The 18,197-nt window shown below is 44.2% G+C and overlaps 1 protein-coding gene across 1 annotated transcript in view; it reads left to right on the forward strand.

The window, feature by feature from the left end:
• The window catches only part of DNAH9 (dynein axonemal heavy chain 9), a 486,803-nt gene that overhangs the window by 165,580 nt on the left and 303,026 nt on the right, over positions 1–18,197 (forward strand). The window contains exons 28-30 of the mRNA XM_064271783.1: positions 3,147–3,251; positions 12,611–12,768; positions 15,661–15,799. Of these exons, the coding sequence (XP_064127853.1) occupies positions 3,147–3,251; positions 12,611–12,768; positions 15,661–15,799 (402 nt within the window). The remainder of the gene's footprint in view (positions 1–3,146; positions 3,252–12,610; positions 12,769–15,660; positions 15,800–18,197) is intronic.

The following is an 18,197-nucleotide window of genomic DNA, read 5'->3' on the forward strand; positions in this document are numbered from 1 at the left end:
AACTGCCAGTGTTGGGATATTTCAGAACAGGAGAGATACACTGGAGTTCCCTGGTCAGGAAAGACATCATGGAGGGCGCGAGACCCGAGTTTGTTTAAGTTTTGGGTAAGTGTCAAACAGGACACATGATGTTTTTACACAGCCTAACTCGGTGGCATAGTGGTTAAAGTGCTTGACTGCTAACTGAAAAGTCAGTGGTTAGAAACCACCAGCTGCTTCTCAGGAGAAAGATGTGGCAGTCAGCTTCCATGGAGATTTACAGGCTTGGAAACCCTATGGCGTTGCTGTGAGTCAGAATCTATTCCACAACAGTGAGTTTGGTTTGTTGGTTTAACCCATTACGATATTAGCTTTAAAGACACGACCAAGTTCAATGTGCAGCAGCTATCTTCCCCTACCCTCGTTCTGACCTCACCCCTAGCTTTCCCCTCAGGACCTGGCTGGGACAAGGAGAGGAATGGAGGGAGGGTCAGGGAGAGCTGTTTTGCTTTCTGTTCCAGGTGTCGTTCATGACACGTACAGCAACATATTCTCTTTCTGTTTCTTCAGATACAAAGCTAAAAATAAACACGAAGCAATGAAAATACTGTCTGAACTACATTAGGGTATTGGGGAACAGAAGAGCAGAATAGAAGAGGTTGAGTAAGGATAGGAAAGAGCAAAAGCCCCTGAGAAAAGTTGACCTTGAAGTGGTGGGCTACAGAAATGGGCGCATGCCCAAAAGGGTATTTAAGGGAGATTCCTTGAGTATTGAGATGCATCACAAGTTCACAGACAGTGAGGAGCCAGATGAAGGAGTAATAGAAATGGAAAGGAAAGAATAAGAAACATAAAAAGATAGATAAATGATACCAAGGGAACACATGGAGGAGGTAGGTGGTGAAACAGGAAGGCTGGGCTGGAGTCAAGGACCTTTGGGATTCCCTCTTCTTCCTCTGGAGTTCTATAAGGGAGGATCATTCCATTTAGCATCATGAGGATTGGGCATGTAGAGATAATCTGGTAACTTAAGAACACTGTGGAGAATTGGGAGAAAGAGAAAGTTATTGCTTTATTCTGTTAGTGCTAGTGGGAAAACCCATAAAACTAGCCACTTACTCTGGAAATGGTTGCAGTTTTAGTTCTGAGACGTTCTTTATATTATAGTAACAATACTTGCCCCCTTTGACCTCAGTTTGGAAGAGCTGTTGCTGAAGCATCGAATGTGTTTGAACATGAAAGTATTTGGAATTCCTTTTGACCTGTCTGTAGCATCAACACTGTAGAACACTCACTCTCGAGACTGCCTGCTCTCTTGGCCTCTGAAACATTATACTTCCACTGTTCTCCTCCTAATTCTCTAATCTTGCCTTCTAGATCTCATTTGCTGATACTGTCTCATAATTTTATGTTTTACCTGTATACTGATGACTCCCATATCTATTTACAGGCTCACCCCAAGTCCTTTCTCTCTAACTAGTCAGTGGACATCTCTATTGAGACATCCTCTCTCATATTGTGATGGGCACTGTATTCTCTGGCAGTTCCTACTGATTTCATGTCATCCTTCGTGCCAGATTCATCATTTCCACCAATAGTAGACTTTTCTCTGTTGTTCAGGGTGGAAATCTGAAGACCTTCTCATTGTTTCATGTCCTTTCTTCTCTGGTTCCAATCAGTCACTGATGTTGATTCTTCCTTTGGCATATCTCTCACTTCCAGGCTTTCAACCTATTCTTGTTGCCTTTATCCTAGTCCAGGAACTCACCATCCCATGGCAAGGCAAAACCTCTAGCCTAGTTATTAGTACATGAGATGTGTGGTAGAGTATGCAAATGGGGTGATGTGGAGTTTGGGGGTTCTGCTGCTGCAGGGCCTGATGGAATAAAGTATAGGGTGACAAGTATCCACCCATAAGAACTCTGCTTCTTTTGGTTTTATGTATTGAGTTTCCATTTGATGGACAGGCTGTACCCTTAAAGAGGTTTCAAAGTCACTATTAATGTGGACAAGCATGGACTGTGACATTTCATTCCTGAACTTCCACTTAGTAGTTGTGACATTTAATAGGTTACTATTTATATATATTTACATATAATATTGTTCCATATAGTGCTGGAGGTTGAGACCACCTGGATTGGAAGGCACTAAAAATACACAGTGGCTGCAACAATGGACTTGAGCATACGAATGTTCATGAATATGGCACAGGACCGGGCACCGTCTTGTTCAGTTGTGCACAGGGTTGCCATGAACTGGAGCTGATTCCATGGCAGCTAACAACCACAACATATATAGAGAGAGCGCACCTTGACCCGCTCCTCTGAACCCTGTAACATTTATGATCTGTATTATCCATTGGGACCACTGCTCACATTGCAGTGTACGTATTTTGTCTGCCTGATCTCCACAAGCTAAATACACATTCTTAGAGGGACTGATCCCCCTATGTCTAGCATAATTCTATGCACAAAGCTGATGGTCAAAATATGTCCACTGAGTAAATGGACTTTTCCATTATTTGAAGACTTTTCCAGCATTTTCATGATGTCTTCTTGCAAGTGGCCTCGAGAGTATCTTCCAGCAGCCTGTCTCTTTATATTGCTTCTTGGTTTACTTGTTCACATTGAATGTCCAGAATGGATTTAATTTTTGTGACAGAAATGCTTTCTTCTCTTTGAAATTCTTTCCTTGTTCTCATTTGAAAAGATTTACCAGTAGTGTATTTTCTATAGATGGTACCACCTCCCACCCCCAACTCCAGCTCTCTGTCACTCTGGGAGACCTGTGTAGCTGGACATGGATTTAAAGATACAGACATAAACTTTTCCATCAGCACATGCCATAGACTGAATGGAAAGGTTTTTTTGCCTGTATGTTGTGTGAAAAGTCATCTTTTATTCATTTCCTGGGATTTTGAAAGCTACAGAATCAACAGTAATGCAACCCTGATGACATTTTAAAGAGATTTTAGTCCAAGTGTCTTGAAAAGGTTCTGTTTGATCCTGATGGCACCCCATAGCCATCAAAAATTTAATTGTTCTTGAAATTTTAGTACAAGTTTCTGACCAATGGTCCTTAGGGGACTGGAAGATGGAAAATGAATTAGACCTGCGTTGGTAAGTCGAGTGCTATTGGTAATTTAATTTCTGTACATTTTGTTGCAGTCTTGTGGCAACATCTACAAAGGCCTCGTTCAGACTGGTGCCTGGGGCTGTTTTGATGAATTTAACAGAATCTCCGTGGAGGTCTTGTCGGTGGTGGCAGTGCAGGTATGGGGGCCAGAAATTGGTGGGAGTCTTGTGGCCTTCACGCCAGTCACTGTGGAAACCTACATCCTCTTGTTTTCAGTCTCTGTTTGGCACCTACTTCCCTGTCCCTTTTCCGCTTGTCATTGTATGCTCCTTCCTCCACTCTCTGAATCAGGCCTGGGTGGAGGTTCTTCTCACATATGGGTATTCTGTAGGTCCCCTAAAGCCACCACACCGCCAAGGTGGATGCATTTACTAACTGAGGGACTCTATTTCCGTCTCTGTAAAAGGAATAAATGATATCTCTCCTATCTGCTTTGTTTAAAAAAAACCAGTTCCCATCAAGTCAACTCTGACTCATGGCTACCCTGTATGTTTCAAAGCAGAACTGTGCTCTATAGGGCTTTCAGTGGCTGATTTTTTAGAAGTAGATAATGAGAGCTTTCTTTCGGGGCACATCTTGGTGGACTCAAAACTGCAACCTTTCAGTTAGTGGCAGAGCACATTAACTGTTTGTACCACCCAGGGACTCCACCTGCTTCATAGGGATATGGAAAGGATCAACCAAGATGGTGGAGTACAGCTCCCTGAAAAGGATATTATGAACTTGGGAAGCAGTCAGACCAGGGCTGCAATTTCAGCTCTTCCATTTCCTCACTGAGACCCTTGGCAAACTGCTTCATCTCTCTCTGCCTAACTCACTCAATTGTATATAAAGTGAGGATAGCAGGATGAATGTTATTGAGTGAAGTCATTTTTTGGTCAGCTATTATGTACCCATGCCACTAGTCTTTCAAGCCATCCAGAAAGCATTTCATGAACCCGTACAACATAGTGAGCACTGTGCTGATGACTGGGGTGGAGGGGGCCAGGATGAACAGGACATGATCCTTCACTTTAATAACTTGGGCTCCTAGGACAGAGGCAAGCACTCTTCAGTGTTGTAGAAGTGCTTTGAACTCTGATGCACAGTATGGGGAAAGACTTCCAAATACACTATCTTGAAGCCAGGCCTTAAGAGGATGGAAAGGATTTGAATTTGGGTAAAGATCCTATAGACAATGGGAGCAACAGAAGTGGGGAGGGGAAGGAAAAGTGGGCAAACCCTTGTTGAAAGCCTGTTCTGCACCAGTCTCTTTTCATGTATCATACCTTGCATTTCCACAACATCCATGGTAAAAAAGTAGCCACCATTATCCCCATTATTTATGTGAACAAACTGAAATCAGAAAAGTCACTTGCCCTAGGGGGATGTCTTAGTTACCTAGTGCTGCTGTAATAAAAAATATTATAAGTGGGTGGCTTTAAAGAACAGAAGTTTATTTCCTCCTAGTTCTGGAACCTAGAAGTCTGAATTCAGGGCACAGGTGGGGCTAAGCTCTGTCTCTGCTCCAGGGGAAGATCCTTGTCTCTTTCATTTCTGCAGCCCCAGGCATTTCTTGGTGTTTCTTGGCTGCTTGTAGATGTATCTTTACATGCTGTCTCTCTTCCCGCCATATGTGTGTGTCTTTCTGTGTCTGTGCTCCCCTTTATAAGACACCATTCAGAAGGAATTAGATTTAGGATCCACCCTACTCTGGGAAGACCTTGTTTGGCCAAGCCGATAACAAAAGAGAAACCTTTTTTCCAAACAGGATCACATTCACAAGTACAGGGGTTTGGAACTCAAAATATATTTGTGTGGGGGGGGAGCACAATTCGATCCTCAACAGGGGAGCTAATGGTTTCAGAGCCCCACACCTTTTACTTCAAAAGGGCAAGGTAATTATAAGTGTACAATGGAATGAAGAAAGCTGTGGTGGGGTCCTTGGGACAACGGCATGCCTGGTGCTCCTACTCTGTACCCACACGACCATATGATTAATTTTTTCCTCTTACTGTTTGCATTTGTTTCAAAAGCAGTGTGTATATAGTACAGACAAAGAAAAATATAGCTATGATGGACTCTTTGGTCTCTATAGGCCTCTGTTAAGTTCTTTCAGGCCCAGACAAAGGAATAGGGTGAAATTCAGATTTATTGGCATTTTTCTTAAGCAATAGTGTGAGGTCGAGGGCAGGGGCAGAATAAGGGGGCTGCAAGTTACCTTCAGGCAGAAGGTCAGCCGTGGGGAGAAAGCCTCGCCTCCAGTGGACGGCCTGCCCTCAGGAGAAGCCAGCCTCCATCCACAAGCCCCCACATGCTGTTACCTCTCTCCTCCAAGCATGCTGTGCCTGTCCTAGGTAGGCTGGACCTGGAGCTGTGGGCAAGGTGCTGAAGCCATCTAAGCTTAGACCCTAGCACTTGAGCTGGGGACTGGACCAATGGGGGAGCTTCCGCCACCAGCTATGCCATGGCCCACCCTGACCTCCAGCCACCACTGGAGCCACAGGTGGTCTGGAAGCCCTGTGCAGTCCTTTTATTTACCTGCAGTGGCCAGTCTTTCCACCACTGGTGTTTAAGAGCCAGGTGATGCTCCTACCTGACTAACTCTTACCCCCACCCCACTTACCTTTGTCCAGACTGTGTCTTAGTGAAATTTCCTAAATAAACAGAAACGTGGTGCTGTTCTCTCGTTTCCCATGGTCCCTGTACTTAGGTTTGTGAGATTCAGTAGGAATTAATAGAGGGAAGAAGCCAAGTGGTTGGCCGTGAATATTCTCTTGGACTAGAGCCCTTGATTTGCTTGGCTCACAAGAGCTAATTGTGTGCTTCTCTTCCCAACTCCGCATTCAGTGGTATCATGTTGGAGGCTTGAAATCGGCTATGGTAGGAGAATTTCCACAGAAATTGGAAATTCTAAAAGACAGGGGCACTTTTGTATTGTTAGAGAGACCGTGGTTAGACATTTACCAGCACACCTCTGCCTTGCAAGAGCATAAGGCAGATTTTTTAATTTTTCAAAGAAAAGCTGAAAATCCAGATTTTTTTTTAGGAAATCTTTACATTTCTGAAAGTCAGCAACTCATTCAATTGTTTAAAAAAAAAAAAAAAAAACCTGAGCTGGGCCAACAAAATGTGTTTTCTCACTGCGTTCACCTCTGAGTAATAGCTTAGCAACTCAGAGCCAAAGAATGAAGCAACTCTCCTCCTGTGCCTCTATATGGTCTGTATGAATTTTGGGGTATAAAATGTGAATTAACACAAGTAAAATAAAGCTTTCCCAGAATGATTATTCTAGAGGCCCAGAGTGGTTCTGAAAACCAGGAGATAAGCCTAGGCTTTCCCAAGCTGTGGCTATTGGGATTGATTTTTTTTTTTTCCTTTTCATTTTACTACATGATTATACATGTGTGCAGGTCTTTTTCTTCTTATTTCTTCCATAGCAAGTATTTAACTTCTGATGTATTCTTCCATCTCTTAATTCTTTTGCTTAATGTCCTCTGTTATTTCTATTCACCTTCATTTCTACCTCTTTCATCTTCGCCTTTATGACCTTCCTCACCTTCTCTTCTGGGTGCTCGCCACAGACTTGGAAAAGCTAGCTTTTGCTGCTCTCATCAGTCAGATTGCAGCCCTGCTGTGTGCCTGCCCTCACTGAAGTCCAGGACTATCCATTATGGATAGTTACCCGATGGCGTCCCGGTGTGGAACTCAGTGCTACAGGGCTGCCAGAGGGCTGTCTTTGTGTGTACCCCCTAGGAGTCCAGCAGAAGGGTAGATGGGAGCCGACTGAGATGGTAGGGCCAGGTTCAGCATAGAACCCATCTTGGGCTCCAGATTTTGTATAAGCAAACTCCGTGTTCAAATGAAATTTTGAAAAAGAAGCAGGTAGTTGTAGAACGGGGTTAGCCAGAACGGGGAGTAGGGAGACAGTTAAGCATGTGGGCTGTGAAACTAGGCTGCCAATGTTCAGTTCTAGCTCTGCCACTTAATAGCTGTGTGGCCTTGGTAAGTCATGTGTCAATTTCCACATCTTGAAAGGGGGTTAATAGAAGTACCTACTTGATAGGGTTGTAATAAATATTAAATGAGCTAAAATATGCGAAGCATTTAAAACAAAGCTCTGCAGAGCATAGGCCCAACCCCCCTCTGTCAGTTTGTCCTACTCCACTGGCTTTGTGTGTTGTTGTGATGCTGGAAGCTATGCCACCGGTGTTTCAAATACTAGCAGGGTCACCCATAGTGAACAGGTTTCAGCAGAGCTTCCAGACTAAGACTGACTAGGAAGAAAAGCCTGGTGATCTACCTCCAAAAATCAGCCAGTGAAAACCCTATGGATCATAGCAGAATATTGTCCGATATAGGGCTGGAAGATGAGCCTTTAGGTTGGAAGGCACTCAAAATACACAGTGGCCTCAAAGTGGACTCGAGCACACCAACAATCATAAAGATTGTGCAGGACCAGGCAGCGCTTCATTCTGTTGTACATGGGTCGCCATGAGTCAGAGGCAACTTGATGGCAACCCAGGACAACAGCAAGCAGAGAGTAGGCGCTCAATAAATTTTAGTCTCTGTGACGATGAAAATGACAGTCACAACTCTGATTTAACCAAGCGCTGAAGGAAATGGGTTGAAGAGCAGTTGATGGCTGGAGCACACGGAGCAGGGAAGGGGAAGCACACACCCTGGTTTCCCCAGTCTCCTTTATGCCCTTCACTCCTCTCAGCTGACCCAGCCTCAGGCAATCTGACCAACCTTAACAGTGTCCTAACCAATGAAGCAGTGCCCGGCAGCCAGCACCCCTCGGAATAATCCAGCTGCCCACTAGTTGCAATTACGGTGACCCCATGTGTGTCAGAGTAGAACTGTGCTCCATAGGGTTTTCAATGGCTGATTTTGGGGGAAGTAGATCACCAGGCCTTTCTTTCGAGGTACCTCTGGGTAGACTTGAACCTCCAACTTTCAGTTAGCAGCCGAGCGTGTTATCCATTTGTATCATCCAGGGGCTCCTGTGCATAATAGGCACTGTGAACTTACCCTACTGTGAAACTGCCTAACATGAGGTCGGTGACGGAGGCCCCAAGATCACTTCCCTTTTGCTTCTGAGATGCATTCTCACCGTTATCTAGGAACACACCAGTAAGGAGAAATCCCAAAAAGAGGTCTGACAACAGCCTGGGGAAAATCTGGGCTGGTAACATTTAAAACCGTACATCCTGCCAAGGAGAAAATTGCACTTAATTATTGGCACACTGCTCCAGGCTGGCATACTGGTGCAGAAGCCGCAGCAGCTGCTGACAGCCCTTCTCCCTCCTCCCCTCCTCCTCTGCCTGCTCGTCTCGCTCCTTGCCCGGCTGTGCTCCTCTGCCCACTAACTTCTAGAAAAGTGAGTATGTTCCTGTGTCCTTGTAGGTGGATATTTTCATGCTCCCGTCAGACTGGCCAAGCAGAATTATATATCCACTGGGAAAAACATTTGTGTGGCAATTCCCAGAGAAATTACTATTTTTAAAATGTGTAAGTTACCACTTACTTTTTCCCTCCAGAATCTTGCCATCACTGTTCCAGTTGGCTCACTAAGCTTTGGATTAACTGAGCCCAGGGCCATATGCAACCGCCACCAGCCCCTGGTCCCATGCACCCTCCCGGGCCAGGCGTCCCTGCTCCTTCCTTCCCTTCCCTGTGGTGTGAGCTCCAACAGCTGAGCCAAGGCAGGAATCAGCCAGAAGCAGAAGACAGTTAGCAAGGACTTGGGAGCCCACCAGAGCAGTGTTCCAAGCATTTGGGCACCACACAAAGGCTCAAGTCTCTGAGCCAAAGGAGCTTGAGGTCTAATGTAAAAAATCAGAAAGATTAAACAACTTAAAGAGTGAAGAGTGGGTGGGCTGCACTTCTTGAAGGCAGCAGACCCCAATCTGCGATTGCAGGTAGAAGCATGGTGTCAGCCAGGCAGGATCTTAATAACACAAGGCATCTGGGCAAAGGCTTGAAAGGAGGATGGCCACAGAGGACCACAGAGCAGGCCACTTCCCTGGAATGTAAGGTGCGAGGTAGAGGGCTGGAGAGAAAGCTGGGAAGATTCATGTAGCAAAGGGCCCACTGATGACCTCCTTAAAATAAGTCCCCTGCAGAGAGATGGCATTAGCTGCCCCTGAGTCAGCTTTGATCGTGATGGCCCTGTGCACAATGGAACAAATTGCTGCCCGGGCCTGCACATCCCTGTGATCAGCTGCATGTCAGACCCACTGTGATCCATAGAGTTTTCATTAGCTGATTTCCCAAAGTAGACCTCCAGGCCTTTCTTCCTAGTCAGCCTTAGTCTAGAAGCTCTGCTGAAACCTGTTCAGGATTATAGCAATATACAAGCCTCCACTGATAGGTACAGCTGCCCAAGAGGTGCACTGGCCAGGAATCAACCCCAGGTGTCCCACAAGGAATGTGAGAATTCTACCATTGAACTACCAATTCCCCCACAGAGAGATTAAAGAAAAAATTGCCATGGAATCGATTCTAACTCGTGGCGACCCCATGAGTGTCAGAGTGGAACTGTGCTCCATAGAGTTTTCAATGGCTGATTTTTCAGAAGTAAGTCACCAGATCTTTCTTCCAAGGTAACTCTGGGTACGCTCGAACCTCCAATCTTTCAGTCAGCAGCTGAGCACATTAACCATTTGCACGACCCACGAATGTCTTGCAGAGAGATAATATGACTTAAGTACTTCATTGAGTGTATCAGATTCAAGGCCCTAGCCATGTGTCTGTAGTGGAGAAGGAGAAGGAGACCCCCATGAATGAGGAGTGCACCTGACAGCGCTCAATTCGTCTGCCTATACTTCCACCTGAATGTGCTTACAGTTTGGTCCATCTGATCCCAGTCCACCTGCTTCTCTCCTTGGCATCCAGAAAGACCTCTGGACTTTTCCAGGGCCTCCAGGACAATGGCCACTGTTACAGCCCATTGGCTTGTTCCATGGACCTCAGTTACTGTTAAAACAATGAGGAAATTCCAGGCAACCAGCCTCCTGTCCTATACAAACCAGACTGACAGAACCTTCTGTTAACACTGATGCTCCAACGTTAACTGCATCATGAAGTCTGTTCAACACTCTCCCTCAAGTGCCCCACTACAGAATTTTACACAAAAACACAGATGTCTCCCATCCTACAGTGCATCGTAAATTCTTGCAGAGAGGGAGGATTCTGGGCTTTGATGTTGCAGGAGAGAGTGCTGAGTCAGAGCGTGCAACAGAAGGGTCCTTGGCTCTTGCCGCAACATTCAGCAAAAGTTATCAGAGCAGTTTGTAAGTGGTAATTACACTTACCTCCCCTCTCTGTAACAAGGTGATCGCTCTGTGTATTGTGTAGATGGGAGAAACGAGAGAAACCAGGAGCTGAGCAGCAAGCAGTTCAGCCTTTACCACTAGAACGTCCTGCAGGGTAATGAGGGTGGTAAGGGGCTCCGTGGCAGAGCTGTGAGAACACACAAAACTGTCTGTTGGGCCACCATGCTGGGTGCTACAGACCTGCTGCCAGAATAACTTTGATATTCTGCACGCCCAACAAAAGTTTCAGTCTTAAACTAATTTCTGTGAGTCTCAATGTGTTCAGCTTCACTTTGAGAAGGGAGCTAAGTCCTAATTGTAGAACCATCAGGCATCTTGGAGAATACCCATACTTCGAGGCATTTGAGAGATACTTGCCTGATAGTAGATGATCTGTCTTTTTGTTTGTCTGTCTGTCTCTCCTTGTCTCTCTCTATCACACACACACACATCTACAGCCCCATCTCCACAAAACTCAGCTACCCATGGCTATTCTAGCACCCTGTTCTTAGCTAATATTTAAAAAGAAAAAACCCATTGCCATAGAGTCAATTCTGACTCATAGTGACCCTATAGGGTTTCCAGGGAGCGGATGGTAGATTCAAACTGCCGACCTTTTGGTTAGCAGCCGAGCTTTTAACAACTTCGCCACCAGGGCCCCTTTAGCTTACATGCCGGGGGCTTATTCAAAACCTTGAGATGGTCCCAGATTTCATGTTTTTCTTTCGAGAACCCTGAGATGCTGAAAATAATCAAAGACACTCTGGGACCTGGCTGAGCAAGCCTATAGGCTTGCCTGTTATTGATCATTTTTGTACATGTTTTTCCAAAGAACCATGGATGAAAATAAATCATTGAATTTCTTGTCAGTACGCTTTTCCGCTCTCGTCGCTACCACAAGACTGGTCTAACATGTAGATCTGACCAGGTCAGGCTTCAGCTTAAATCCCTAAAAGTCTAGCCTCTTTACACCAGTTGCCATCGAGTTGACTCTAACTCATGGTGACCCCGTGTGTGTCAGAGTAGAACCACGCTCCATGGGGTTTTCAGTGGCTGATTTTTTGGAAGTAGATCGCTAGGCCTTTCTTCTGAGGTGCCTCTGGGTGAGCTCAAATTGCCCAGCTTTCGGTTAGCAGCGGAGCACGTTAGCTGTTTGCACCAGCCGGGGGACAGCCTGACCTCTTTAGAAAGGCACTGACAGCTTCTCCAGCCTCCCTTTGCCATGTGGCTGTTTCCACTTCCCATTCACAAGGAGTCATCATTCCCATCAGCCTGTGCTTATAGTCTGCTCCAGAGATACAGTCGGAGAGCGGCTGTAGAAGCTAAACCAGCGTGGGACCAGAAGACCGCAACTGGTGTGATGACGGTCGTATTAACAGCTACCAGGCTAGCTGCTGTTTTTAAGCACTTTCTATATGCTGAGCCCTTGAAAAACTTCATTTTACTTAATCCTTAAACCAGTCCAGATGTGGGTACTGGTATTCTTTCTGTCATGCAGTGGCAATCCATTTGTCTGGCTTCAAATCCTCATATCACCACTTCATAGCTGCGTAACTTTGGACAAACTCCTTAACCTCTCAATACTTCCGTATTATCATAGGGTAATGGGGATGATGGTTAAAATAAAAAAAAAAGGAGCCCTCTTCAAAGTGGTGGTGTGAGAGTCAAATGAGTTAGTACAAAAAAAGTGCAGCCTATGGTCATTGCCAATGTTTTTGGCCTTGTTAGCTGCCGTCAAGTCAGCTCCGACTCATAGTAGCCCCACATATAACCGACGAAAGCGTTGCCAGTCCTGCACCGCCTTCACGATCGTTGGCGTGTTTGAATCCATCGTTGCAGCTACTGTGTCAATACGTGTCACTGAGGGTCCCCCTCATTTTCATTGGCTGTCTACTTTATCAAACATGGTGTCCTTTTCAGCGCTAATACACTTTGGCTATTATTACAGAGGAAACCGAGGGTCAGAGAGAGTTAAGCTTGCTGTTTAGCCACCTCTTAACCGCTTAGAATCCTTTTAGACGACCGCCTGGAACCTGTCAGTGAAGGTCCAGGGTGCCACATCCCCGTGCCCGCTCTTCAGAGTCCGGGGCCACAGAACAGTTTGTTTGTGTTTTGTGTAACCATGGTTTCCCAGTTTCCGCCATCACCCCAACCGGGGAACACAGTGCAGGCATTTTTTACTAATTTGTGTTCCCCAGGTAAAAAGCATTCAAGATGCAATTAGAGATAAGAAGCAGCGTTTCAGCTTCCTCGGGGAGGAGATCAGCCTGAATCCTTCCGTGGGCATCTTCATCACCATGAACCCCGGCTACGCAGGCCGCACGGAGCTGCCCGAGAACCTCAAGGCCCTCTTCAGGTGAGCTCTGCCCGGCGCCAGGCCCATGTATGTTGGAGACAATATGGAACGTGTAGAAAAGTAAATTAAAAAAAAAAAATCTAATACCATTATGACTGATATTATATTTGCTTAATTTTGTTCTGGCCTTCTTTATATGAATGTTTTAAGTTCATACATTGGTAGTCTACATACAATTTTGTACTGCTTTGTTTTTATTTTGTAGTGTATCATAATCATAGTGTAAATATTTTCTTTTATTATATGTTCTTAATAAATCTCATTTTATGACCGCATATTATTCTGTCAAGTACATGGTCCGCAGTGTAATTAACTGGTCTCCTATAGTTACATATTAAGACTGTTTCTAACACTTAAAAAATGTTTATGCGTAATGCTGTAATGTGCATTTTTGTATATAAATCTTTTTTTTTTTTTTCCTGTGCACGTGATTATTTTCTTTGGCTAGATTCCCAGAAATGGAATTACTGAGTTAACGGGTAGGAGCATTTTTACGGCTCTTGATACACATTGCCTAATTGCTTTCTAAACAGAGTGGTAGGGAATTACACTCTTACTAGTGATGCATGAGGGCGCGTCTTTTATCTCACCCCTGCTGCCAGTGGATATCACCCCGTTTTTAAATCTTCTTTATTTTGATAAGAAAACACAAACGCATCTTCCAGCAAGAGCTGGAGTCTCGATCCTGTTTTCAGGAAAGAGAAGTCAGCCCTACAAAGAGAGAACTGAAGGACGCCTGAGCCTTCGGATTTGCCGCCTGCTGAGCTGTTTCCGAGAGAGGCTGTAGGGAGCCATGACAAAGCTGTTAGTCTCGCTTTCGGACTGAGAGATCTGGTGCTCTCTGTTTGGTGATGTGGGGTCAGTGCTTTCATGGACTTTCAGAGGACGAGGAGGACACTGGGCAGACACCCGAGTATTTTAGCCTCTCACTTTTAAACTGCGCCAGTGGTGGCAAGCTCCTACGTCACAGGTGTGGTGTGGACATCTCGTAACTCAAGCAGGTCCCGTTTTCACCAAGAACTTGTTGGTGTGGCAAATGTGCAGTCTACCTGGTACCACAGGTTACTGTAGCGAGTGTTGTTTACACATGTTTGTTTATTGAATAAGCCTTGTGCCACAAACAATAAAGGAGGTGGGCTATCACCTTGATAAGAATTATTTGTACATTTTTTTCCCGAATTTAAAAGAAACATATTTATTGAAGAAAGTTTGGGGAAAAAACAGAAAAATATTTTAAAAACAAGAAATGCGAACATGTACTTTTGCTCAGAAAAACCCTACCAGGTGAATACTAGTAGTATCTCCATTGTCCAGAGAGGAAATGGGGATTCAGCAAATTGCCCAGGGTTGCTCAGCTAGTAAGCACTGAACTAGAGTTTGAACCCAGGCATTCTGATTCCAGAACCTCTGCCCCTACCCACCCGCAGTCCAATCACCCAGAGGGAATCAGTGCAACTGCGTGGCATTCCTCCTCCCAGTAGTGTAGGCATAGCTATTTTTCTTTCCAAAGTTGGGGTTTAGAATCCTGCTTTTATTAATTAATGCTTTCCTATGTTATTAAGTAGTTTTTGTTCTACAGCATTATTATTTTAGTTGTGGTAAGGGTCGGCAGTTCAAATCCACCAGGTGCTCCTTGGAAACTCTATGGGGCGGTTCTACTCTGTCCTATAGGGTCACTATGAGTCGCAATCAGCTCGACGGCACTGGGTTTTTTGTTAAGTATATATATAACACAACGCTTACTGTCGCAACATTTTTTCATGTACAGTTCAGTGACATTAATTACGTTCATGTTGTACAGCATTTTTTTTGTGGCAGCGTTGCGTTTCTTCCTACAGACATACATTTAACCTTATTTTCAAATTTCAAAATAATTTTGAAAAACTAAGTCAATGGTTGACCCTTTGAATTTGAATGCAATATAAAACAGTTTAAAATAAAACTGTACTTGAATGAAATGTTTTTTTCAAAATTTTATGTCATCATAGGGAAATGCAATTAAAGAAATGAAAATGTAACAACTTTTTTTTAGGCTTCCATTTCATACCTAATGAATCAATAAAAATAGATAATTTTACAATCAAATGTGCCTAGAGCTACAGAAAAATATCACAGTAAAAATATATATATTTATAATATACTATATTTATGGAAACCCTGGTGGCGTAGTGGTTAAGTGCTATGGCTGCTAACCAAAGGGTCGGCAGTTCGAATCTGCCAGGTGCTCCTTGGAAATTCTGTGGGGCAGTTCGACTCTGTCCTATAGGGTCACTATGAGTCGGAATCGACTCGATGGCACTGGGTTTTTTGGTTTACTGTATTTATATATAACTTTCTATTTTCTCATATATGCCGTTTTGGTTTCAGGTAAGGTAATAGGTACCTACCTTTAGTTAGACCTCAGCATTAGATGTTTACATATGCATGCAAGTAAAGGGAGAATAACAGGCACAATAACAATGACATCTAGGCTTGAAGAAGACACACATCTTGAGGATAATGAGAGGAGAATACAGAGATTCTCAGTATCTTAAAGACACCCGAAGAGATTTGATTGCTCTGCCTTAGCCCCAATCTAGTCCAGGCAACTTGATTTACTAAATATTGTCTTCTGTAAGCTTACTGGACTCTCAAGTTTCAAGACATGGGCTATAGCCCCAACTCTGCCCCTCTCTGCTAACATTATTTATCACTTTCGACAGGACTGTTCACTTCTGGCATCTTTAATTAAATCATCTGCAAATTGAAGATCTTGGACAAAATAATTGCTGAGGTCGTTCCATGACTTTTTTGCACTCCCAGATGCCTCTGCCATGATCTAAGCCTGTTTTTCTTTTTTTCTAATCTCTGTGGTTGAAAAACTGTCTCAGCCTTCTGCTTCCCTGTACACAGGCCTTGTGCAATGGTTGTTCCAGACTTTGAGTTGATCTGTGAAATCATGCTGGTGGCTGAAGGATTCATCGAAGCCCGTTTATTAGCCAGAAAATTCATCACCCTTTACCAGTTGTGCAAAGAGCTTCTCTCCAAACAGGTATGCTCCCTGGGAAGACTAGATGATCATCACGTGTGACAGCTCCAGCTCTAGAGGTGTTCTGTGTCCAGTGTATTAGAGCCTTCTCAGAGAGATTCACTGTACTTATGTGCATATTAAAAGCTCGCACCTTCTACAATAAAGACGCATGTTCATTTGTTTAGCCCAGCATTTTTCAAAATTATTTGACCATAGGACTCCTTTTTTAATAGAATACTTAGCGACAGATCACTAGTACCGCAGGAGAAACACTGCAGTGGCCATTGAAACCCTGGGAGGGGGTGGCCTCTACTGCAGGAACACGAGATGAGAGGGGATGAGGCTTGGAAGGAGAGGGTTAGCATTAACCAGACCTGCTCTTACTGCTGCGTCTGCTCCCACTCTTCTCATTGCTGTGTCTGCTTAGGGCAGAGTCCCCTTGTATGTTGTTGTTAGTTTCCATGAAGTTGCTTTCAACTCATGGTGACCTGTGTACAACAAAATTAAATGTTGCCCAATCCTACACCATCTTCATGATCACTGGTATGTTTGAATCCATCGTTGTGGCTTTTGTGTGGGTCCATCTCATGGAGGGTTTCCCTCATTTTTTCTGACCCTCTACTTTACCAAATATGATGTCCTTTTCTAGCTATTGGTCTTCCCTGATGACATGTCCAAAGTAATCAAGGCCAAGTCTCTTTATCCTAGCTCCTAAGGAACATTTTATTTTTTCTAAGACTGGTTGTATTTCTTCTAAGACTGATTTGTCCATTCTTTTGGAAGTCCATGGTATATTCAATATTCTTCACGAACACCATGATTTGAAGGTATCAATTCTTCTGTCTTCCTTTTCATTACCCAACTTTTGCTTGCATGTGAGGTGACTGAAAAAACCATGGCTCGAGTCAGAGGCACCTTAGTCATCAAAGTGACATCTTTGCTTTTTAGAACTTCAAAGAGGTCTTCTGCAGCAGACTTGCCCAGTGCAATATGTTGTTTGACTTCTTTACTGCTGCTTCCATGGATGTCGATTGTTGATCCAAGTAGAATGAAATTGTTGACAACCTCAGTTTCTTCTCCACCCCATGCAGCAATAACACTTTAATAAAACATGACAAAGCACCTCTAGGTTTATGCCTTGGATGGAAAATCTCTTGGTGGAAAGGATGGCTAAACAAGTGGGATGGATTGCCTTCACTTTGAGGTTCTCTTTCTTTGATCACCTTTGCTGTCACAATGTGGGCTCTCTGAACCCTGCGAAGTCTGTCCACGATGGATAAACTTCCCCTCGTTTTTTTATATTCCCCAGGCCCCTTTCTTTTCTCACTGTATCCTCCCTCTAGGTTCTCTGCCACTATCTCTTTACAGGCCAGTGACTCACGCTTTCATGGATCTAGCCCCAATCACTCATTTGAGCTCTTAACCCATATATTCAGTGTCCTATACCGCATCTCCGACTGTTTTAAAAAAACCTCGAGTTCAACACATCTAAAGCTGATCTCCATGCCAACTCCCACCCCAAGCCTACTTCCCTTGTGTTCCTTGCTTCAGTGCATAGAGCTCACTCACTTGCTAATTCTGGAACCTTGGCACTTATCCTTGACACTTCCCTCTTATTAGCCCTACATCAAATCACGAACTGTTGCTGATTCTGCCCTCTGAATATTTCTCAATTAAGTCTCATTTTCTTTCCATACCTTCTACTACCACTTTAGTTTCAAGTACCTATATCTCTTGCTTTAACTATTGCAACTGTCTCCCTACTAGTTGCCCCCACTACATTTTAGTTCCTTAAATCTGTTCTTTACCCAGCTGGAGTGATCATTCATGACTGCTCCTCACTGACCTTAGGATAAGACCATTCTCTCTGAAAAATGGTGCCCTGTCTCCTGCCTTCCTCAACAGCATCAGCTCACAGCCTCTCCCTGCTGTGCTGTGCTCCACCTACATTGATCTTTCAGTTCCTTGAAATTTATTATCTCTCCTCCCCTAAGCCGGTGGGCATACTGTTTCCTCCAACCTTGACTACACTGTTTCCTTGACTGCACTTTTTTCTCTTCTGTGCTTGCCTGAATTCTACTCCTTCAGGGTCTTCTTTGCATATCACTTCTTCAGGAAAGTCTGATCATAGCCCAGGTACAGCCGCCATGTCCTTTGTTTTTCATTGCAAACTGAATATTTCCTTTGTGGCATTTATCACAGTTTTAATTAAATAATAATTTCTTATGAAGCAAGTGGAGCCCTGGTGGTGCAGTGGTTAAGAACTCCACTGCCAACCAAAAGGTCTGCCATTCGAATCTACCAGCCACTCCTTGGAAACCCTACGGGGCAGTTCTACTCTGTACTATAGGGTCACAATGAGTCAGAATCAACTCAATGGCAATAGGTTTGGTTTTTTGGTTTACGAAACAAATGGCAG

This window comes from Loxodonta africana, chromosome 18 (genome assembly GCF_030014295.1).
Source record: "Loxodonta africana isolate mLoxAfr1 chromosome 18, mLoxAfr1.hap2, whole genome shotgun sequence".
Classification (NCBI taxonomy): Eukaryota; Metazoa; Chordata; class Mammalia; order Proboscidea; family Elephantidae; genus Loxodonta; species Loxodonta africana.